This window comes from Camellia sinensis, chromosome 4 (assembly GCF_055761805.1).
Source record: "Camellia sinensis isolate YWXY chromosome 4, ASM5576180v1, whole genome shotgun sequence".
NCBI lineage: Eukaryota > Viridiplantae > Streptophyta > Magnoliopsida > Ericales > Theaceae > Camellia > Camellia sinensis.
Window position 1 is genome coordinate 8,484,264 of NC_138964.1, and position 24,725 is coordinate 8,508,988.

The window sequence follows — 24,725 nt, forward strand, 5'->3', positions numbered from 1 at the left end:
TCACTCCCCCATACTCCTCCACTGCAGCATATGGAGGACCTCCAAATCGGAACATCACGGTGGCCTTCCGCTTCAGCTCCTTGTTTTCTGCCCTTAGCACGCTTATCTCTGCTCGCGCATCCTTATACATGCGTTGGAGCAGAGCCAGCTGGGAGTTTAAATGTTGCACCTCATTTGTTCTACTCTGCAGCCGGTTCGACAAATTTGTGACCGCCGTCATGCTTTCCACACATGCCTTCAAAGTATACTGATTGGCCTCCACATCCGACAGCCCTGCCATTCTTTGCTCCACAGCCCGCATCGGAAAGTTCAACGGAGTATACCCAGCGGTGTTTGGTTGAGGTTCACTGGCCACCGCACCAGTTCTCTCTCCTGTGGACTCGTTGAGGTCGGGAAAGAGGGTGAGCAGCCCGCGGGAAGACGAAGCCATTTTTTCTGGGCACCAGAGTGTTATAGAGAGTGTTACAGAGTTTCTTCTCAGCAAAACCTCTCTTTCTAAGCAGAACGAAGAATTTTTCAGAGATTTCTCTCAGTTTTTCTGTCTCAGTTTCTGCCTCCTCCGCTTCGGTTTATAAAGACCATGACACAGAGGCAGCCACGCGCATCGCGCGCCTTTTGACGCCGACAACCTGGCACGCCTTTTCATGGCACGCCTTTTCATGGCACGCCTTTTCATGACACGCCTTTTGATGGCACGCCTTTTGAGGGTGCCCCTTTTACCAACGGTCCGACATGACCCTATAAACTGTCCCGACTTTGATTCCGGTTAGCATACAGTGTCCTCTACAACGTTATGACACAACCATACAGTGTCCTCTACACCGTTATGACACCACCCTACAGTGTCCTCTACACCGTTATGACACCACCATCCAGTGTCCTCTACCCCGTTATGGCACCACATTTCAGCGTCTTCACCGACGGTCTGACACGACCATACAGTGTCTCCTATCTTTTTTATTTTTATTTTTATGTATTTTCTTATTTTTATGTATTTTCTTGTTTTGTTACTCTCTCCAAACTCAAGTTGGTTAGTTTCTATCCTCCTTGAGTTTGCGGGGGGCTGTTAGAATTTACCAACCTACCATCTCCACTAGCACCCACTTCACCTACCACCTCCACTCAACTCACCTACCACACACACTCACCTACTCCCCAATCCTATATAATTAGTACCTCACCATCTGTAATACACACAACAAACAATCAATCAATAAATCAATAATACATAAATTACATAAATTTTTAACGCAATTTACGAAACATGAATTTTTCTTTTGTTTTGTAAACATATTTGTGTATTAAATTTTTTTTAAAAAAAATAAACATAATAACATTTCATATTTATAATTAAAAAAATTGACTTATAAAAATTACCAAATGTTGCGTCATAAATATATAAAAAAAAATTATACTATAAAACTTGAAATTATGTTGATTTTTTGTTATTTTTTAAAAAGAGAAAAATATCATTGGCTACTAAAACTTGAAATTTAAAGTTTAAAATTTAAAATTATAGTCAACAAAAATTTATTGAATTCACCTATAATTTAGGAATTTAAATTTCAAAGTTTAAAAACTAACAAAATACACATACTTTAATGAGTTGCTTTCCATAATAAAAATATACTATAAATTTTACCTAGCTAATTAATCTTTCTTTCGATGGGAATTACTAAACCTCTTCCTCCAATAAAAAAAACGGGGGGGTAGCTTATATTTCACTAAAACTAACAAAATACACTATATTTCATCGGAGGGTGAATCGTAAAATAACCAGCAAACAGCCCGAAAACTGGCACAAGTACCTCACTTGAACCTAACAAACTTGTAACATCAGGCAGCACCAAAATACGACTCAAGTTTAGAGATTTCAAAGCAAAATTGTGAATCTTGAGACAAAATGAAAATGAGTTATCAAAAGACAAAATTGTTGCATAGCCCCGAAAATTGGCATGAGCACCTCACTTGAGGCTAAACAAACTTGTAGCAACAGACACAACCTTGATAGGACTCACGGTTAGAGATTTAGGAGTAAAGTTGTGAATCTTGACAAAAAAACACTGAAAATGACCCTCGGAAAACAAAATTGTCAAATAGCTCCCAGACAGTCCACAAACTGACACGAACACCTAGCTCAAAACTAAACAGATGTGTAGCAATAGGCGACACCTCGATAGGACTCACGGTTAGAATTTTAGAAGAAATTATGGCTTTCTCACTGTTAACCTCCAAAGCATCTTCACTCCAGCGAGTACGCAGACATTTAGGCTGATGGAAAAATATGAAGAGCACAAAGGCTGTACATGGATAGAGGTACTGAGGTTAAAACAAGTTATCACACCAATTCCTCCACTTTGTACTGTCAGAACATCTTCTGTGTGAATGAGCAGACCCATTGGGATGTTTGGTTCGCCAGGCCATCTCTCATCCTAACAAAGCACAACGGTGCTCGTCTTTGGCTGTGGTTTTTGAGCATTGCCTAAAATGGATTTGATTGATAGAATCGTACCTAATCCATCCAAGTCAAACAGAACCCATTAAGCATCCCAGAGCTTGTCCGAAGACTTTTTCTGACCAAATACAAGATCTAAACATCTCAAACAGAAGTCATGTTCAGACAATGAGCCTGAGATGTACTCTGAAGGGCAGCTGATAGTAGGTGACGGAAGGAAGAAACTGACGAGGGAGATGCCACCTGACCCTGATTCCAATGGGAATCAAGCAGGTAGCCACTTGTCCATGAGCTCCTCATGGAATGCTCAAAAGCACAGGAAAATATCAGAAACTAGGTGCGTGATACATCTTTATAATGCAAACGGAGTGGGAAAACAAGTTATCTTTTCCAGTCTCTATAGAATGGTCATACATGGGGAGGGAGTATGTAGCAAAAAGGCAGGTGGGGATGTGAAGAGGAAAGGCAAGCTTGAGCCATATGCATATCTTGATCGTAAAATGATGACAAGAATGGAAGCGAAAATAGACATCAGAAGACAAACAAATTCAGATCTTTCGTCACACTTAATCATCATATCAAACAGGAGCATAAAAGTACAGAAAATCTGACAAAGTGAACCAAAATACACCTAGAAATTGCGAGTCATAGCTTAGCACATCATTGCCCGGTGAAGAAAGTGATAAAGGTAATACAAGTCTCAAAAACAGCGTGCATTGTCTGATTTTTTTCTTTGAAGTAGCTAAAATCCAAGGCTAACAGAAATTTCTTCACTACTGTCATACATGCTAAACTGTTGAATACATGTATCAGTTTTCCTCTACTGATTTTTCTCTTTTGATGGATTCAAATTGAATATCACCATTGAGTAGTTCTTATAACATCACAAAGCGGGGAAAAAAACAAAGGATCAGAGGGATGAGCTTTAGTTACAGTGACAATGCCGATGCTCAGTTTTCTAGTATTCCAACTCCCATGGTAATTCGTAAAACACAGTTACGTGCTTACTCACCTTCAGCATTGTTTAGAGCCCGGTTGGAGAAGCCCGCCATGTCTACTTGTAAGGGGCAAACAAGATTGATGAGTTGTGGCCGCCAAATCCGAATGAATTAGACAATGCCACCTTAATGTCCAATCTTTCTTTCTTCGGACCGACCAGCACATTCGTGTCCTGATTTAATGTGTAGGAAACATTAGATTCCATGCTTATAAATGAGTGTAATTGTTCAATTGGATCTACCATGACACCTCCCAACTGCTCAATTGCAGATGGACGGTGACATTGGTGACATTTGTCAAGCTGTCTAATCGCAAGTCCAAACGTGCTCCTCAAAACCAATTAAGGCCAAGTTTGGCATGTGGCCAAAAAGCCAAAAAATTACTCAAAAAGTTAAAAAGTTATCACTATTCACCAAAAGTCAAAAAGTACAGCTGCACAACTCCCAATCCTAATTTTCCCCTATACACTAATTTATACAATTTTTTAATACACATTTTTCCATAAAAAGTCAAAAAGTTAACCCAAACAACCATATTTTTTTCCTCAACTTTTTAGTCTAAAAGGTCAAAAAATGTACTTATTTAGGACACCCCAAACAACCCCTTAGAAAACAGTATAGAGTGAATTTAATTGAGTGTTGGATAGCCATTTGCACACTTCCAGGCCATTCCATTTTAACATATCATGAAAAGCCTCGTAAAGCATCATGTATATTCAAAGAGCACATGGGGGGAAAAAACATACCACGCCTTTATCTGGATTCTCGAGATTGATATTTGGATGAACCCACCCTGTCCGTATTGCCTAAATGGAGACACAATACAACGTCAACATCAACCCTAAAAATGGAATAAAAACCAGAACTTTTGACAATAATTTCGCATACTAGTTTAAGCTTGCTATTAAGTTGGTGAACAACCAATCAAACTAGCAAAACAACAAAGTAGATTTGATGTGCAATAAAAACACTGACAATAAACCTACATAACAAGAACCTTTTGATCAGCACACCATCTTAATAATAAAACACTAGTGACAACCTATACATATACTTAACTAACTCATGATTTTGCTAGTGTGATACATTAGGAATGCTTGATATAAACTATGCAATTAGATCATTTCGGTTTCTTCAGATATGAGACTAATGAAAAAGTGAAATCCGTGAGTGAAGCACCATTGGGTCAAATAAAAACATTCCAAGATAGGGTTTAGATTGCCTTCTCACCTGTAGCACCTTGAAGTCTAAAATTTACCATACCATTCCAAGTGACGAAAAGGCCATAAGGTTATTGACATTAGATTTTTAGCATGTGGCAGAAAAAAAAGGATAAAACCCAAGTCATCTTTATCTCTCTAGTTTAAAGAGCCAGAAACTTGGTAAATGTGAGAGAAAAGAAAGGGAGGGAAGAAATTACAACTTTTATCCAGGAATATAGGGCCAATCCCCCAGAACATGCACACAGACAAAAATAAGCATTTGACATTACCTTGAGATAGAGAAAAGCAAACTGTAAACTCATAATTGTTGAATGGCCAACTTATGGTTCAATGAGCCTAATAAAATCAGTTCATCATAGCATAGCATTAATCATCATCAACCTATGTTACATGGACTCCTTTAAATTTGTGAAATAATTGTGTCAGACACTTGATAAGTTGATACTTTGGTAAGAGTATGGGATATGCATCTGATATGCCTAGTTTGACTTACACCCACTACGTATAAGTTGTCGAGTTCACTATAGAACAATGCATAATACTTCCATATTATATATAAAAATGCTCTATTTTAGTTTGTAAACATTATTTTAGCCTCAAAAAAATGGAAGACAATTAAGAAATTTGAAATCCAATCATGTCCTAGAGTCCTCAACAAGAGAATTAGATGAATCCATACTTAGACACATACCCACAACCAATATTACTTGGGCCAAGCCACGCTCTATGTTAGAATTTCCCATCTTTACCTTCACCTACTCCACTACACACTCCACTTCACCTACCTCCACTTCACCACACACTCCACTTCACCTAACCCACTATCACCTCCACTACACCTACTACCACATTTTCTTCTATATATAGATTGTATAGGAATTGTAATTAATCAATCTTGTAATACATCAATATCAATCAATAATATACATCAATTTTTCTTTCATGGTATCAGAGCAAGGTTAAGCTCTTGGTATTCTTCGCCTTCCGGCGGGCGGCAACTTTGCCTTGACCGCCCGCCGGACCTCAACCAATTTGAGACCTCCATCAACTCGCAAGATCTCTCTCATACTTTCTCTTTCTAGAACAAGCCATGGCTCGAAACCATGCGGGTTGAAGCCAGATCTGTCATCAACTTTAACATGGTATTTGATCAGCTTTATCATGCAGCTCCAGATGGCGAAGCATCGTTACAGCACTCAACATTAGAGCTGTTGGGTTTGCCAGATTCTTTCCAGCAATATCAGGTGCAGAACCATGCACAGCCTCAGCAAGAGCAATGCCTTCCTCACCAATATTGCAGCTTGGTGTTAAGCCCAAGCCTCCAATCAACCCAGCACAAAGGCCACTGATAATGTCACCATACAGATTAGGCATCACTAGAAGGTCAAAAAGAGCTGGATTTTTCACAAGCATCATACAGCAGTTGTCAATAACAACTTCCTCATATGTTATGTCAGGATACTTCTCGGCAACTTCGCGACAACACTTAAGAAAGAGACCGTCAGTTTTCTGCATGATGTTGGCTTTGTGGATTGCAGACTCTCTCTCTCTCTCTCGGTTTTGGGGTGTTGCTCTCTACCCAAACCAATGACCAAACCCAGTTCTCTCACACTGCAAGAACACACACAGCTCTCTCAAAATGAAGAACCCCACAGTTCTCTCTCACTCCCATAAAAAAAATACAACCACTCTTCTCTCTCTCATCTTTCCACTTTAACCCAAAAATCCGTTTTTTAATCAACCGCCCAAGCGTGAAACTCCTTGAAACACACAGCACCCACTACCCTTTTCTTATTATTATTATATCCACTTTTTCCTTTTAAAAATATTCTTCACCCTAAACCATAATCACACTGCTCCACGGCCCAACCTTTATTTTCCTTCTTATCAAGCTTAGCTGGTCTCACTTTATTTAAAAAAAAAAAAAAAAAAAAAAAAAAAAAAAAACATGAACTGCACAAGATCTGCACACCTCACACTGTCACTCTCTCTCTCTCCTTTTCTCCTTTCCACCCAACCACTTGTTTTTCTTAAATATTTCACCCCACTCATTCTCTCTCCCACTACATGGGTATTCTCCTCCTTTGTCTACGACTCCAATTTCCCTTTCTTTTTTTATTTTATTTTATTTCTTTCTTTATTTTATTTATTTATTTAAAACAAAAACAAAAAAAAAAAAAGAAAGGCAGAAGCCGAACTGCACACTAAACTCCTTTTATTCATGCTGGGGATCCACCACGATCACCATTTTACACAAAACATATAAAATAAAAAAAAAAAAAAAAAAAACCACAAACAACACCCACAGATTTGTTTTCTTTTCTGCAGCCGGCCACCCACCGCCCTCACTTCTTCACCTATGCCGCCGGTCTTTTCTTCTTGCCTCCGTCCTGGGCGGTCCTTGATGGTGCTGCCTCCGTGTTTCCCATGCCGCCAAGCACGTTCACTCCTCCCTGCTCCTCCACTACAGCATATGGTGGACCTCCAAATCGGAACATCACGGTGGCCTTCCGCTTCAGCTCCTTGTTTTCTGTCTTTAGCACACTTATCTCTGCTCGCGCATCCTTATACATGCGTTGGAGCAGAGCCAGCTGGGAGTTTAACTGCTGCACCTCATTTGTCCTACTCTGCAGCCGGTTCGACAAGTTTGTAACCGCCGTCATGCTTTCCACACATGCCTTCAAAGTATACTGATTGGCCTCCACATCTGACTGCACTGCCATTCTTTGCTCCACCGACCGCATCGGAAAGTTTAACGGAGCAAACTCCGGAGCGCTTGGTTGAGTTTCCAGTGCCACCGCACCAGTTCTCTCTCTCGTTGACTCGTTGAGGTCGGGAAAAAGGGTGAGCAGCCCGCGGGAAGACGATGAAGCCATTTTCTAGGCACTAGAGTGTTACACAGTATCTCTCTCAGCAATCTCTCTCAGAAAACAGAGTGTTACAGAATCTCTCTCAGAAATCTCTCTCAGAATATCTCTCGCAGGTTTTTTGCCTCAGCATCAGCCTCCGTCTTATAGCCGAGGCAGCCACGCGCATCGCGCGCCTCTTACCGACAGACGACAAACGGGCGCGCAAGCCAAGGCGCCCACGTGCCTCGCCATCATCATGTCCGGCACACCTTTTTATGGATTGGGCACGCCTTTTGATGGCACGCCTTTTGAAAAATTGGGCACACCTTTTGAGGGTGCATTTTTTAAGGGTCCGACAAGACTCTGTAAACTGTCCCGACATTGATTCCGGTTAGCTCCTTTAAGGGTCCGACAAGACTCTGTAAACTGTCCCGACATTGATTCCGGTTAGCTCCTTTATGGGTCCGACAAGACTCTGTAAACTGTCCCGACATAGATTCCGGTTAGTTTCTACAAGGGTCCGACAAGACTCTGTAAACTGTCCCGACATTGATTCCGGTTAGCTCCTTTATGGGTCCGACAAGACTCTGTAAACTGTCACAACATAAACTGTCCCGACATTGATTCCGGTTAGCTCCTTTAAGGGTCCGACAAGACTCTGTAAACTGTCCCGACATTGATTCCGGTTAGCTCCTTTATGGGTCCGACAAGACTCTGTAAACTGTCCCGACATAGATTCCGGTTAGTTTCTACAAAGGTCCGACAAGACTCTGTAAACTGTCCCGACATTGATTCCGGTTAGCTCCTTTATGGGTCCGACAAGACTCTGTAAACTGTCACAACATTGTCTTCTACAACGGTCCGACATGACCCCATAAACTGTCTTCTACAACGGTCCGACATGACCCCATAAACTGTCTTCTACAACGGTCCGACATGACCCCATAAACTGTCTTCTACATCGGTCTGACACCACCATACAGTGTCCTCTACAACGTTATGACACCCCATACAGTGTCTTCACCAACGGTCTGACACGACCATACAGTGTCTCCTATCCTTTTTTTTATTTTTATGTATTTTCTTGTTTTGTTACTCTCTCCAAACTCAAGTTGGTTAGTTTCTCTCCTCCTTGAGTTTGCGGGGGGCTGTTAGAATTTCCCATCTTTACCTTCACCTACTCCACTACACACTCCACTTCACCTACCTCCACTTCACCACACACTCCACTTCACCTAACCCACTATCACCTCCACTACACCTACTACCACATTTTCTTCTATATATAGATTGTATAGGAATTGTAATTAATCAATCTTGTAATACATCAATATCAATCAATAATATACATCAATTTTTCTTTCACTCTATTTTAACTAGCAAGGTAGTCCTTGACATTGCTTAAGCCTCTGATAATTTCCAATGGAGAAAAAAAAAATTTGGAAGTTCCCACACTGCTCATTATAGCTGACTTTTGTTAGAAAATATCTACAACAAGTAGAGAAGAAATTTCATAAAGGCCAATTTAATAAGCATGATCCTACCTCCACAAGATATGAACTGTCTTTTACAGGAAACCAAGAAATTCTCAGTTTTTTCTACAAGAAAAATCCCCATTTCTAGCAACATTTATTATTGCATGGATAAATACAAGTGTCGAGCCGGGGCTAATGACAGCATTATTGTAAATCCAAAGATGGTAAACACGGTGATCTTGAATATTTACCTTAAAACTTGCTAAATTTTTGAGGATGGAAAGATTCCTGCTTAAGGTTCAACATATCTCCCTAAATATTGGGAGGGCCTACTAAGATCCTTACCTCGTTAGCTCAACAATATGCCTATTGTTCAATAACCTGGTGAAGAGGACTGATTCTTAAAAATTATTTTGCAATGTTATGGTTAATGAGTTTTAGAATTATCATTTATCAGAGGTACAGGAAGGTGAGTATTGACAGAGCTATACAAGCACAAGAATGCCCAGCAAAATCATCCTGAGGACAAAATCAAACTAAAGAATGAAACCAAATGCTCAATTTGGACCACCCTCAGGTTGAATTGATGAACAACAGACCCAGAAATAATTTTGGAAAAGCAACAGCATAGAAATCAAAATAGTTCTGACTACTTCCTGCGAATTGTCAAACAAATAAATAGGAACCAGGGATGAGCGACCCATAAATGTAAGAAATTGACCCAGGAGCAGTTGTTTAGGGTAAAAAACCATCAACTTCAAGGTCATCTAAATTTGCATTAGTATCATGATTGCCCAAACAAATTCAACATCTGTGTAACTTTAACAGTCAATCTCCTATTGCCATTGAAGAACCAATAGAAACAACCCTTCTTTTCTTCCCCTAACAAATAGCCCATAGCTAAAATAAAGAACAGCCTTGATATGTACCAATTTATATTAGCAGCTACTAGCTACTTCTTTCATTATAAGTAGCTACTAATTTATACTAGCTAAAATAAAGAATAGTATTATTCATTATAAGCTAGAAAGCGCCATATTCATGTTGCGTAGTGGTGATAAGCCCATACATAAAATGCAATTTATATAGAAGTTTTACAGGACCAAGTTGATAAATCGAGAATTTCTATTAAGAATACAAATTACAGTCATAAACTGGTTACCTGCACAGTTGCAACAGCTTCCACGGCTCCAGCTGCGCCTAGTAGGTGACCAATCATAGATTTCGTAGAGTTAACTCGTAACTGAAAAATAAAAAAAAAATAAAATCAATCCCAGCATAGGATAAAATAAAAAATAATGCTATGAAGTATGTGCTTTTATGTAACCTCAGAGTTCTGGCCAAAACAACGTATGAGGGCTTGGTACTCCTTTAGGTCTCCAGCTGGTGTGGATGTAGCATGGGCATTTATGTAGTTCACATCTTCCTTGGACACCCCAGACTGAGCTAAGGCCTTCTCTATACATAGAATAACACCGGTCCCTGTTTACAGACATCAACAAGGGATACTAGACATTTGAATGAAGTCATAGTCTGTATGTATGATATTGTTTTTAAAGTATAAATCAATTACTAATCATCCATTTCTAGGTAAAAATCATGTACATTTATAACTATGTTACATTGGTTATAATGCAAGTACAAAAATTTAACTCGGTTTCAATTTGTTATATACTGAGAAAACTATGATCTGACGATAGAAAACTGTACTAACTGGCAAGTTAAATTTCATCCAGATTTCACAGTGTTAAAGTTCAAGAACAGAATTGAACATGCAAAAACAAAGATTTAATGAGTTTGATAGTCTTTTCTTTTTTTCATTTCTTTTCTTCGTACCGATTATATTATGCTACGTATTTGCAAGTGTTCCCTGGCCATGGGCATAATTCCAAGTAATGAAAGGTATCATAAAAGAAGCTGATGTGCAGTGTTCATGTATGATGCATCTGTTATGCATTTGAAACCCAAGCTTTATACTCGTAGAATTTTCAAAGAAAAAGACTCTGTTTGGTAGAGCTCTCTAAACCTAATTCTACCATTATATTTGAGTGTGGTGTTTGTTTACGGTTTTCAAAAATTAATTCCACTCACTTTTGAAAACTCTGTCCAAGGCGGGAAAATTTGTGCCGTCCTCCCGGACGTCCGGCCGGTTGACCGGAACAGTGGTTTTTTTTTTCTCTTTTGCTTTTTTTACAAATGCCACCTGTTATTTTTTGTATTTTAAATTAAAAAAATTCGAAATTTTTTAAAATTTTTTTATGAGATTTGAATAGAATTTTGAGTTGTGTGTTTGGTTATGAGTTTTTGTATCAAATATCATGTCACGTCAAAATTTTCTCACTCAATTCAAAACTATTTTCAAAACTCAATCACCAAACAAATTTTCCACACTCAAATCATAATTCCAAAACTCAAACTCAAAATATAACTCTATTCTTAAATCATATTTAGAAAACTCTACCGAACGCAACCTCTATATTTTTGGATTAGATATGCATGGTAATAATACTGCTTTTGATACAAATTTCAAAAAGTGAATAGAAGCAAGAAAGAAAAAGTAAAAGTTTGAAGTGATGAAAATCCAGTAAAATCATCCAATATATTCCAGTAAGCTAGCATAAGCAAACAAATTTTAGATTTTACAGTAAACACAAACTTGGGTGTGGGTATTAGGTGTGGGTGCGTATCTGATGGTCGGACACTTCAAAACCAAAAATTGAGGATACGTGGATATGGATCTAAATGTGGATACGGATCCAAATGTGGATACAGGTATAGGGATATGTTAAATAGTTATTTTTAAAATATATTTATTATTTTTTATCTTATATATTATTTTTATTGATAATATTTTTAATAATTTATCTATATATATTTATTTTTTTATTTTTAATTGACATATATATGTTATAAATAAAAAATTATAACAAATAAGGAATAATAAATTATGTTAAAATAAATAATAAATAAAAAATAGATATATTATTTTATAATTTTTTTTAGATTTTTTTATTATATATGATTTAATTAGATTTCTTTCAAATAATTAGATGATTTATTTTATTTATTATATGTTAAAAAGTTAAAAAAATAATAAATTCTGTTAAAAAATAAAAAAAAAAGGAATAACAAATAAAAATTATATTAACCATAAAATAAATTATATTATATATGATAAAATAAATAATTTTTTATTTTAGGCATAAAAATTATATTGTTTATGATAAATTATATTATATATATAATATATTATATAAAACAAATTATATAAACAGAGAGAGAGAGAGAGAGAGAGAGAGAAGCACAAAGACAAAGAGGAGATTGAGAGTGAGAGAAGAAAGAGACGAAGACGATCGAGATCGACAATGAGAGAAGAGAGTGACATAGATGATCTCAGCCCTAATCGCAGCCTCGCACGTATGCCACTGTATCCACTTTCTCCATGCCATATCCCGGCCAGATTCTACACCCGTACCCGTGTCGGTACTTCACCAAATCTAACGAGTCCGTGTAACGTACTCTCTGCCATCATTCAAGGAACACACTGAATATTTTTTTCTAATAATTCCAAAGTAGTTTGTATGTGATACTTATGTCAGTTATGTCATAAAATATGAGTGCAGCTTGACCAAAAAATAAGTTTCAAAGAATCGAAGACCACTAAAAACATAAATGTGTCAACCTAGCATTGCCTGGGTTACCCAAACAACTCAACTTTTAACAAAACAAAGCTGATTCCCCAGCCAGTTCGACTAGCTACACAGGTCTTCTTCTGGGAAACATGCTTTACACAAGACGATCTTGGAGAAGTGCAGCAAAATAAGATCAAAACTTTTAAGATGCACGTTCTAATGTTCACAGGCAGTTAATTAAAGGTTTCCCACAAGATATGTACCGAATGTAAGTCCAGCTACAAGCCTTTTAGACTGCCTATGTACAACTTGACTCATCTCAAGAAATCCTTCTCCCAACTATTTGGCGTTTGGCGACATAAATCCTATCGCACCATTATACTCTATCAAGGACGACCACAACTTTAGTTAAACTACACACTATCATGCGTCTCTTTAACATCTAAAGCCACATAATTTTGGTCATCCTCTTTTCCAAAGACTCAAAGCATTACCCACAATGCAGACAATGTTGCTATTTCTAGGTAATTGGTCCTCATTGCAGTTGGTCAAACCATCGTAGTCAATGCTCTCTCATCAAATTTTAAACATGTGCTACTTCTACCATCTCACAAACTCATTAGTACCTAATTTTATCCTCTTCTATTTTACCACACATCTATGATAATACTCAGATTTCAGCCATCCTAATGTTACGAGTAAGTTTATTAGCCACCCAACATTCTATCCCATGGAAAAGGGCTAGTCTTACTACAGCCATCGTAAAGAGTTCCCTACTAATTTCATAAGAAACAATGAAACACTTCACTTGTACACTTACTTTAATTCTATGGAGCAAAATTAATACTAGCCTCTCCTTTCTTAGGTATTGGCTTTAAGTGATGGGGGATGTGATTGGAATTCATCTTTTCTTTGTTTGTATCACCAAGACACCTATGTACCTCGGGAGATCCGACCCATTTGAATCAAACTAGAAAGAGCACCTATGACTAAGGGGAATGGCAAGCCTAAGTAACCCCTGAGGGGCCATCCAAGCTGGTAAGTGGGTATGCTCCCCCATTACTGATGAGGGTTCAAATCCCCCCTCCCGTTTGCCCCATTCATTAGCTTTGGGGGTGGCCTCTAAACCTTGAGTTAACCTTCCTGGGGTGGGGTCCAAGGCCCCCCTGACTAGGATAGGTTCTCAGTCATAAAAATAAAAAAGTAAAAAAAGCCTAAATAACAAACTTGTTTACTCTTTCATATCTTCTATCCTTCAAATTTTATCCGTCCTCCATTTATACATCTAATTTTATTAAAGTCATATGTCATGTGTTCAATTTTACACATATTAAACCATCTAATTCTAACTATTCTCTTGAGCTTCTAATTTAGTATTTACCCCTACTTTAGTTTCACTAACTATAATAATATCTCTATCGAAAGGCATGCACCATGGAGGATTCACTTATTACGTTGCAGTTCATGGTACAATCTTACATGTCCTTTCTCATGTCGAGATATCTAGTTGGGACTCCTTTCTTTCCAAAACCTACCAAACTGTATCTCTAGGATGCTAAGTCCACACACACACATGCACAAAAAAAATAATAACAAATATTTATTCTATTCTCTAAAATTTTTCATTAGTCACTTCTATATATAAGTAGTTTCAATTGCTGACCTCTTAGAGATAAAGTTGGGGCTAAATTAGCCGACTAAATAACAAAATAGGCTAATTTAGCCAATAAGACAAAATGTCACATCCAAACCACAATCATTTCACTTTTTCTCTCACAACAATCACATCCAAGCCAAAAGTCTATCCTAAACGGAACTTTTTTAGCCAGGCTAGATTAGCTCTTCCCAAACAAAGGCATAAACTAATTTCAGATACTATTTTCTCAAGAATCAGAACACGCTCAATTAGTTGCCTAGGCAAGAATATGTGAACAACAGATTGTCAACACTAAAAGCACATGATTCAGAGTTCATACAATATGTATAATAGCATATCGAATACCTACAAAGTTACCCCCCTTCTTCCCAAAAAATTATAATAAATAATTAAACTGAAAAAAAAATGTAGTACACACATAAAACAAAGCACGTGGAGACGAATGAAAGAATACTTGATATCCCTCAGCATTGAGTTGACATTTTAAGATTCTGAGATCAAATGCAATTTTATTTGTATGGTATCACTAGTACATACATTTGGGGCATTACCTTCAGGATGGGGCTCTGTCATGTGGTAAGCATCACAAGTAAAGCTTCCACCCAGAAATTCTGCATAGATATTTGCACCTCTTTCCTGCGAATAGAAAAGAAATTAGCATAGGGGATGAATTCCATATCAGACAGATAACTGATTTTCACATTAATATACCTTAGCATGCTCTAGTTCTTCCAAAAGCAAAACTCCAGCTCCTTCTCCCATGACAAATCCATCACGGTTCTGTTCAATGACCGAAGCAAATGTTAGGCTACGCAGTACTCATAATGCAGATCAAACAAAAAAAAGACCGGGATTGGGATTTCAGGTATGGTTCTCTCAATGATACATTCTAAACGAATGAATGGACAAATTTATAGGGGATGCTAAAAATTCCTACAGTACAAAAAATCAATCCAGATGTAGAAATTTAATGTATAAAGAGAAATGATTGTATTATTGATTGTTGTGTGTTGTGATGTATTGTGTGTACATTATATAGGAGATGGAGATGTGAAGTGGAGGTGGAGTGGTGGAGTAGGTGAAGTGGAGTAGGTGAAGTGGAGTGTGTAGTGGAGTAGGTGAAGTGGAGGTGGAGTGGTGTAGTGGGTTAGGTTTAGTGGAGTAGGTTTAGGTGTACATTAACAGCCCCCCTCAAACTCAAGGAGGTTAGACACAAACCAACTTGAGTTTGAAGAGAGTAACAAAACAGGAAAATAAACTGACAAATAAAATAAAACAGGATAGGAGACACGGTATGGTCGTGTCAAACCGATATAGCAGACAGTTTATGGGGTCATGTCGGACCGTTGTAGCAGACAGTTTATGGGGTCATGTCGGACCGTTGTAGCAGACAATGTTGTGACAGTTGTTGTGACAGTTTACGGAGTCTTGCTGGACCCTTGTAGAAACTAACCGGAATCAATGTCGGGACAGTTTACAGAGTCTTGTCGGACCCTTTAAAAAGTCGCACCCTCAAAAGGTGTGCCTAATCTTTCAAAAGGCGTGCCATCAAAAGGCGTGCCCAATCCATAAAAAGGCGTGCCGGACATGATGGCGAGGCGCGTGATTACCTTGGCTTGCGTGCCCGTTTTGTCGTCTGGCGTCAAGTGGCGCGCGATGCGCGGATCGGCCCTGGCTATTTAAACCAAAGTTGAGGCGGAGGCTGTGCAAACCAGTCTGAAACCGCTGAACATTGGCATTCTGAAACACTCTGTAACCAACCCGTCTCTGAAACACTCAGCAACCCATAACATGGCCTCTTCTTCCCGTCCAACTACCCAGAACATGGCCTCTTCTTCCCGTGGTCTGCTTACTCTCTTTCCCGACCTCAACGAGTCCACAAAAGAGATAACCGGTGCGGTTGCCCTTGAACCTCAACCAAACGCCCCTGAGTTTGCTCCGTTGACCTTTCCTATGCGGTCTGTGGAGCAAAGAATGGCAGCGCAATCAGATATTGAGGCGAATCAGTATACATTGAAGTCATGTGTGGAAACCATGACTGCGGTCACAAACTTGTCGCACCGGCTGCAGAATAGGACAAATGAGGTGCAGCAGTTAAACGCCCAACTGGCTCTGCTCCAGCGCATGTATAAGGATGCGCGAGCAAAGATAAGTGTGCTAAAGGCGGAAAATAAGGAGCTGAAGCAGAAGGCAACTGTTATGTTCCGATTTGGAGGTCCGCCATATGCTGTAGTGGAGGAGCAGGGAGGAGTGAACGTGCTCGGTGGCGTGGGAAACACGGAGGCAGCACCGTCAAGGACCGCCCAGGACGGAGGCAAAAAGAAGAGACCGGCGGCAGAGTAGAGAAGAAAAATCCCGCCTGTGGATGTGGTTGTTTTGGTGTTGTTTGTGGGTTTGTTTTTTGTTGTTGTTGTTTTTTTTTTTTTTTTTTTTTTTTTTTTTTTTTTGGTGTAAAATTGTGATCGGGGTTGATCTCCTGATATGAATAAAACAAATGTGTTGTGCAAACCCGGATGGTAGGAAGAACATGCAGAAAAAAGGGGTGAGAAATTTTTTTTTTTTTTTTTTTTTTTTTTTTTTTTTTTTTTTTTTTTTGAAAGAAGGAAGATAAAATAAAATAAAATAAAATAAAAAAGGGTATAGTGAGATCAGACGGCGTGGTGTGAAAGTGGAGAGGGTTGGAGTAATAATATAATAAAAAGAGATATATATATATATATATATAAAATAAAGAAAGTAGGGAACATGATGATAAGGGTGTATATGGATGTGATAATGAGAATGAAACAAACTTGGTGGGTGTGATTAAATAAATAAAAGAAGAATGGGTGTGTGTGTATAAAGCTCTGTGAGAGATAGAGAGAGAGTAGAATAAATTGGTGAAGCTCATGATTGTTGATGGAGCAGCCATGTGGAAAACAAGCCCTCGTGTAGTAGATGTTTCAACTGATGAGCAACTTGCCCATCAAATAAGTTCCGGACTTGATCAGCATAATCCTCCTGGTCATACCCTGCCCACAGGAGTGTTCCCCAATCAGATACAGAACCCTTTAGAAAGTGGTACTTGGAGGGGGGCAGGATTGGATTCGAGTTGGTTGCATACTTGGTCTGACCAAGGTCTGGATGGAGCTGGTCCATCTACTGGTACTGGGTCGGTTGGACTAGGGAGAGTTCAGATGATGATGAGGCATCTTGCAGCTGTAGGAGAAACCTATGCGCAGACTGCCCTTGAAGATGCTACTTGGAGCCTTTGGCCTATGAATCCATCTCAGGCTGGTACGTCCACTTCACCAATTCCTCCTCCAGGTTCTGCAAGATACCCTGGAGGTGCTGGTGGTTTACATTTGAGGACTGCTTCACAGTCTGCAAATGATGACATAGCAAACATACTTTCCATGGCTGAAACAGTACAGGAGGTCCTTCCCCACATCCCAGATGAACTAATTTTCCAGGATTTGCAGCGAAGCCGGACTTGGCGAAGAGGACGGAGGTGAGCTGAATGAGCCAGCTCGACTCGCCGGTGAAGCCGTGGACGACGGCGACTAGTCCGATGATCTTCGTCGGCGGGAGTGGGGTGTAAAAGGTGAAGGAAGATAGGGTGGAAAGTTGACAAAATGGTGGGTGTCCTTGAGAGAGAGAGAGAGTGTGTTTGGTGTAGGTGACCAAGATGGATGATGGTGATGATGCTCTGATCTTGAAGGTGAATGTTGAATTGGGTTTAGTGGCAGCGGAGTCAAGGTATGTGTAGAGGTCCGGCGGGCGGCCAAGGCAAGGCTGCCGCCCGCCGGTGAAGCAAAATGACTAGGTTCTTAACCTAGCTCTGATACCATGTAGAAATTTAATGTATAAAGAGAAATGATTGTATTATTGATTGTTGTGTGTTGTGATGTATTGTGTGTACATTATATAGGAGATGGAGATGTGAAGTGGAGGTGGAGTGGTGGAGTAGGTGAAGTGGAGTGTGTAGTGGAGTAGGTGAAGTGGAGTGTGTAGTGGAGTAGGTGAAGTGGAGGTGGAGTGGTGTAGTGGGTTAGGTTTAGTGGAGTAGGTTTAGGTGTACATTAACACCAGAAATTTTTAGTTATAAATAAATATAACACATTACATTTTTTAATATTACACAAAATTTACATGATTCATAAAGCTATTACCTGATTCATTGACCATTGACCAGCCTAAGGCATCATTCTTTTCCAACTTAACTTCTATATATATACTTTAAAAAAAAAAAAAAAACTCATATATATATCCAAGAGAAGGAAAAAAAAAAAAAAAAAGACGAAGAAAGAAAATATTGCATCTCTTCATCAATTATAATTCTCAGCATTTTTACTGATTCATGTTTCGGATAAGAGCTTATGAAAACTGTTTTCTAAAACCTAGACAATAATTGAATGAAAGAGATGGAAAGAAAACTACAAGGGATATTGAATATTACAATATCCCATGGGCGTGAAGCTTTTGAAGGATCACTGTTTCTCTGAGAAAGTGCTCTGCATGCCACAAAACCTCCCAATCCTGCACCCGCAGTTGTCATATAAAAGTTAATAACCTCAAAGCTAGTAAGATCAATCAAACCAAACTAACAGATGAAGAAAAAAATTACCAATTGGTATGATAGCAGCATCTGAACCACCACAGAGCATCATGTCCTGCACACTCTCAACAAATGTCAGAGACTAGAGCAGTACAATTGCAATATTCTTGAATGTGCTACAAAAAACCCTACAATTCTACTGCTCAAAGGAGAAAGAATGCAAGACACTTACAGCTTCACCTCTGACGATATGGTTTGCTGCATTTAATATACAGAAGTTGCTTGTGGCACAAGCAGTAGAGATCGAGTAGTTGGGGCCCATCCAACCCTGCAATATGGCATGTAAATGAGCAGCTACATACGAACATGTTTGAATATCCAAAAATATGACAAGTGAATTTTAACTTTGCAGCATCATAAAGTTAAGCTGACCAGATCCATTGCAAGCATGGCAGATCCCATATTTGTAGTTGCAAAAGGTACACAAAAAGGATTCATCTTCCTGTATGAGACCCTTAAAGCTTCTATAGCATCATTGAAAACCTGTTTATTTTACAAATCAACCCAAAAGAAGAAATCAATGACTAAAGTGATGCAATAATGAAGAATGAATCTGCTCCACTGTCCCATCTGCAGATATTGTGGCTCTTGAGAAGCTGACTCCGAAGCCTAGCCTTCCCCTTATTCCAGAATATTTTCTGAGGATCCACGACATGACTACAAATTAATGGCACAAATAGACACTACCCCTACCCTTTTCATGTAAAATTGAGAAATCAGAAACCTATCGTTCCCAATTTAGAGTGCCTAGTGTTGGGGTAAGGGTATATTTGATATTTTTATTGCCCTAATTTTCTATGTATTTATAATTGAGGGGAGGTGGCTATCTCTGTAATTTCTTGTAACTTTTCTGATCACAAAGAAAACTGCAGCAGCCATGGACATAGCCTTAGTTTGGGTGAACCACATAAACCTTGTGTTCTTTGTTTGTGTGTGTGCGTGTGTGAGAGAGAATTATCTTTCATGTGTGTTGTTTGTTCCTTTCTATGCGTCGTGTTTCACCAATCCTGGTTAGGTGTCATGGATTCCTAACACCCAGGTTACTTTGGTGCCTGTCTTTGGATTGCCTCTTCAACTACACATGCAAACCACATGGATAGCAGATGTGACAGGGAATAACAATTTAATGATGCACTCATTGTGTAAACCCAAACTTAAAAGAACATTTAGTAGTAGCTCTTGTAAAATCAGGTTTGCCTCGACTCCCCGTTTTCATGCCATTTGCATTTTCAACGAGAAGATATGCCAATCATTACCTTCATGCCACCCATAGCCGAGCCAATCAAAACCCCACATTTAGTTTTATCTAGTTCGTTCATTACATCTTCTGTAATTCCACCATCTTCCAATGCTTTCTTGCCAGCTGTTAGCATGTAAAGCATGAATTTGTCCATCCTTTTGGAAAGTTTAGGAGCAACCCATCCATCTGTTGAGTAAGACTTGATCTCTCCAGCAATTCTCTGCATTTTACAAATCAGCTATCAAAATCTAAACCAAGAGCCACTTCAGAAAACAAGAGGAATCATCAAGAAGACATACCGTTGGATATTGAGCACAGTCAAAAGCCTCTATTTCACTTATGCCACTGACACCTTCAAGCAGATTATGATAAAAGACATCTGGATCATGACCAACTGGAGTCTCCACACCCATCCCTGTCACAACTACTCGCCTTTGCTTAGTGGGAGGTTTCTTTCTTGCCGTGACTTCCTTTGCAGGTCGCACAGCTACAGCCATTGCTTCCCCTAAAATTTTAATGTGTAAGCCACAGTTGATGTTTGTGTATGTATCAATACATATTAGGTGGGTTGATAGCTATGCAATTACGTGGCCAAGGGCCAAACAGCATAGTAAGGTAACTTAACGTAAAACCAATTTCATGTACAAATTCAAAACTAAACAATGAAGCATTGATCCAAGTACATGGAAATGAAAGAATAATCTCTTTCTACTGGAAGTGCATGCAAGAAGTTAATGGACGTCACAATCAATTATGTGAGAGTCCATAGGCAATCCAGTAAGTCAAGTTCTCAAACAAGAAAACTAGCATCAGGATTGCAATGGACTGGAATGCTATAAGCCTGCGATCAGGAGACAACAGTTGGGATAAGGCAAGAAGGTGGACCACAACTACAAAGACAGTAAGCAGGAAATAAATAAATATCAAGAAAAGTAATATATATTATTGCACCAACACACATACAGATCAAGGGGTGAGAGAACAGGGTGTTCCGCATGAAATGGAAGTATTAAATGCCAAGCGACTATGCCTCTGCAGAGCTAAAACTTGTAATTCATGCATATATTACCAATAACAAAGTGTTTGCAATTCAATTGAAGCCAATTATAGTTATAAAAAAACAAATTGAAACAAGTTACAAATATGCACAGAAAGACAGTAAATTACAACTAAACCAAGCTCCATAATAAATTCATGATTGGTAAACAAGACAGAAAACTTATCAAACACTTAAAATACCCACATTTCCATTATAAAACTAAATAAATAAAATATCAATTTACAACAAAATAAAATATTTACCCTTCAATTGAAGCAAATTATATTTATAAGAAAACAAATTACATATACGTAGAGAAAAACAGTAAATTACAACAAAACCAAACTCCACAATAAATTCATGATTAGTAATAACCAAAACCAATCACAAAATCTATCAAACTTTGAACATGCCCACATTGCCATTATAAAAAAAACATAGCAATTCACAGTAATAACAAAGTATTTGTGCTTCAATTGAGGCAAAATACAAAAAAGATAATAAAACAAATTACAACAAAACCAAGTTCCACAACAATTCATGATTCGAAATAACCCCAAATACCCCATTTCCATACGAAAAAAATTAGCAATTTCATTTGGAAAATGCAAAAGATTATGCCTAGTCAGTGACACACAATAAACACCAATGTCCGACACAAATATATGACATGATGATTACCGGACTGGACAGCTCGATTGAAGCGTCTCTGTCTGCGAGAGAGAGGAACATTGGTGGATCCAAAGAGAGAAGAGAAACCATTGTCGCCAAAGAAATCAGAAGAGCAAAGACCTTTGGAACTGTAATACTCATCGCAGGGCTCGAAAGGCAAGTAAGAGGACATCAAACCCTGAATGCCCGATGAGATTAGGCGACCCTTGGGGATTTCAGAACAACCAGCTCTGCATTTAGATAAAACCCTCCTCTTCCGAGCCCATCTGCTAAATCGCTTCGACGAAGATTGATTTATCATCATCATCATGGGTTGTTGTTGTTGGTCTTTTTCACAAGCAACGGACATGCAAGCGGCGACGAGCCATGTACACACCACGGAAGAAGCCGCCATAGTTGCTACTACGCACAACAACACTCCGAGAACCCAAAAACCCAGTTCAGAACTACAATCAATCAATCAATCAATCAATCAATTTTTATATGAAAAACAAAAAACGAAATCAATATGAATTTGAGACCAAGAAAACCAAGAAAATTGTCTACACTATTGAGAAATGGGCATTTGGAGATGGGTTTGTTTGAATCTGGGAGAGATGAACAGCAATCAAGAAGGGTATCGAAGTTGTGTCGTCGTCTTTTTGGATCTCTGTTTCGAAACCGTTCGAGACGCCAAGTTTTGGGCAAGCAATCTGAGTCTCTCTCTCTCTCTCTCTTCCCTCTTCTCTATTCTCTCTCTCTCATGTGAGCAACATAGAGCAAAAATGTAATATATGCAATATATTTACCAAATATACGAGAGAATCTACTGTTATGACCAGAAAAATTATAAATGCAATTTATATAAATATATTATTGGATATGAGTTTATGTTATTAAGGTGTGTGGTGCTCGAACCCTGTAGACCACTCCTATTAAAATTACCAACAATGATAGAGACTATTAATTTTAGAGTTTTAAAAAGACCACTAATGACATGGTACTCAATAAAAAAAAAGAAGAAAAATATAATACCAAGGCCAAAACATCAAATCATTCCTAGTAGACCCCACTACTATATCATTAGTGATAGCACTAATTAGTGTCCTCACTCATTTTCCTAAAATTACAACAATTTTTTACCCTGCTCTTAATTCTCGTAGGCTGCATTATGATTGGGTTGGGCTTTTCTTTAAGCTTTATGCATCCTCTTTCAATTATTTGAATTATTTATTTTATAAAATTTTTTATATATATTATTTATATAAAAAATTAAATCGATTTGATAATCATAATTTATTTAATTTATTATAAAAAATGAATAAATATATTTTTAAAAATAAATTATCTATTTTTTTGGTAAATAAACATAATATGGTGAATAAGTTATAATTATTAAATCAACTTAATTTTTTTTTTTTTTTTGTGAGTGTATATATAAAGAGTCTTACAAAATGAATTATTTAAATTATTAAATGGGACGCATGATGAATCTCGTAGGTCTGAACAACACCCCTTTAGGATTTATGGATGAAAATGATTTTGACATTGAGGGGATCGTTAATTCATATGTTTAAGGTTTCATTTTTTTTGGCGAAAAATATATTTTAAAATATTATTAATATTATGAAAAATGAAAGGTAACAAAATATATATATATAGATACATATTTTGTAGTTAATGCTTTCTATTTTTAAAAGAAAAAATAATTTTTAAATTGAAATTACCTTTACAATCCAATCACCATCACCACCAAGGCTGATGTTGCCACCACCAGTCAGTTTGTTTGGTTTAAATTTTTTGAATTTATTTTTTAGAAAATTAAAATTTTTTATTTTTTATTTTTGCTGAAATTTTTTTTATATTTTAAGAAATTTTTTTAATTTTTAAATACACCCAATATAATTACACTTAAAAAGTATAATATTTATGAAAAAAAAAATCTTTAGAAAATTTACTAAATATCAAAAATATAAAAATATATATATACGAAAATTCAGTACATTTTTCGTATTCTTCTATATTTATTGATTTTTTAAAATATATTTTTACAAATATTTTACTTTTTAGATATATCTAAGTAAGGTGCATTTAAAAAAATATAAAAAAAAATTGCTTAAAATTTTAAAAATATTTACTAAAAACCAAAAAATATGAAAAATAAAAAATCAATTTCTAGAAAAATCACACTGAATATTATTGTCATTGTTACAATCACCACTTATATAATTATGAACACATTAATTTTAAAGTTGTAATAAAAAGTAACGAAAACATTTTATACTTAAATAAATCAACTTGTTTGGTTTGAATCTCTTTTTTGAACATTGAATTTTTTTTTATTTTTCATAGTTTTTTGTTTTCACTGAACTTTTTTAATATTTTAAGAAATTTTTTTAATTTTTAAATACATTTAATCTAAATATACTTAGAAAGTATAATATTCATGAAAAAAATATTTTAAAATTTCACAAAATATCAAAAATATAAAGAAAATTACAAAAATTCAATACATTTTCCTATTATTGTATATTTATTAATTTTTTTAAATATTTTATTTTTTAGGTACATTTAGGTTAGGTTCATCAAAAAAAAAATGCTTAAACTATTAAAAAAATTCACTAGAAAACATAAAAAAATAAAAATATATAAAAATAAAATCACTAAAATCAAAAACAATTACAAATACAAATACAAAAAATGAAAAAATTGTGTTTTGGGATGATCTAAATAAGTACACTTTTTGACTTTTTATGAAATATGAGTTGGGTATGAAGTGATGTGATAGAAAGGTAATGTGACTTAAATAAGATGATGTGACTTAAATAAGATAGTGACTTTTTGATTTTTTTAACTTTTTTAAGATATGACAAACAAGCCTTTTTAGAAACTTTGAGTTCAAAAATTGG

The 24,725-nt window shown here is 37.2% G+C and overlaps 1 protein-coding gene across 3 annotated transcripts; it reads right to left on the reverse strand.

The window, feature by feature from the left end:
- Positions 1 to 3,211: 3,211 nt before the first annotated feature.
- FAB1 (fatty acid biosynthesis 1) lies at positions 3,212 to 22,681 on the reverse strand. 3 transcript variants are annotated; one of them, XR_014366001.1, is made up of 14 exons: positions 22,384 to 22,627; positions 21,847 to 22,283; positions 20,426 to 20,631; positions 20,143 to 20,346; positions 19,259 to 19,369; positions 19,059 to 19,154; positions 18,896 to 18,941; positions 18,728 to 18,807; positions 15,001 to 15,069; positions 14,827 to 14,925; positions 10,328 to 10,508; positions 10,163 to 10,243; positions 4,200 to 4,259; positions 3,212 to 3,626 (listed from the first exon to the last, which is right to left on the reverse strand). XR_014366001.1 is itself a non-coding variant. In XM_028200474.2 (14 exons), exons 2-14 carry the CDS (start codon positions 22,229 to 22,231, stop codon positions 3,510 to 3,512), a joined length of 1,695 nt encoding a protein of 564 aa, XP_028056275.2. In that variant the 5' UTR covers positions 22,232 to 22,283; positions 22,384 to 22,681; the 3' UTR covers positions 3,212 to 3,509. The 3 variants fall into 3 exon arrangements, 2 of the variants coding, with proteins under 2 accessions (XP_028056275.2, XP_082780345.1); XM_028200474.2 differs by having other exon boundaries at positions 10,328 to 10,482; positions 14,841 to 14,925; positions 22,384 to 22,681; XM_082924219.1 differs by having other exon boundaries at positions 10,328 to 10,482; positions 14,841 to 14,925; positions 21,847 to 22,577.
- Positions 22,682 to 24,725: the final 2,044 nt, after the last annotated feature.

Coding starts and splice junctions, on each gene's coding strand:
- FAB1 (XM_028200474.2), bottom strand. CDS start 22,231: ATGGCGGCTTCTTCCGTGGTGTGTACATGGCTCGTCGCCGCTTGCATG. Junction 19,155..19,258: donor CCATGCTTGCAATGGATCTG/GTCAGCTTAACT, acceptor GCCATATTGCAG/GGTTGGATGGGCCCCAACTA. Junction 10,483..14,840: donor GACAGAGCCCCATCCTGAAG/GTAATGCCCCAA, acceptor GTCTGTAAACAG/GGACCGGTGTTATTCTATGT.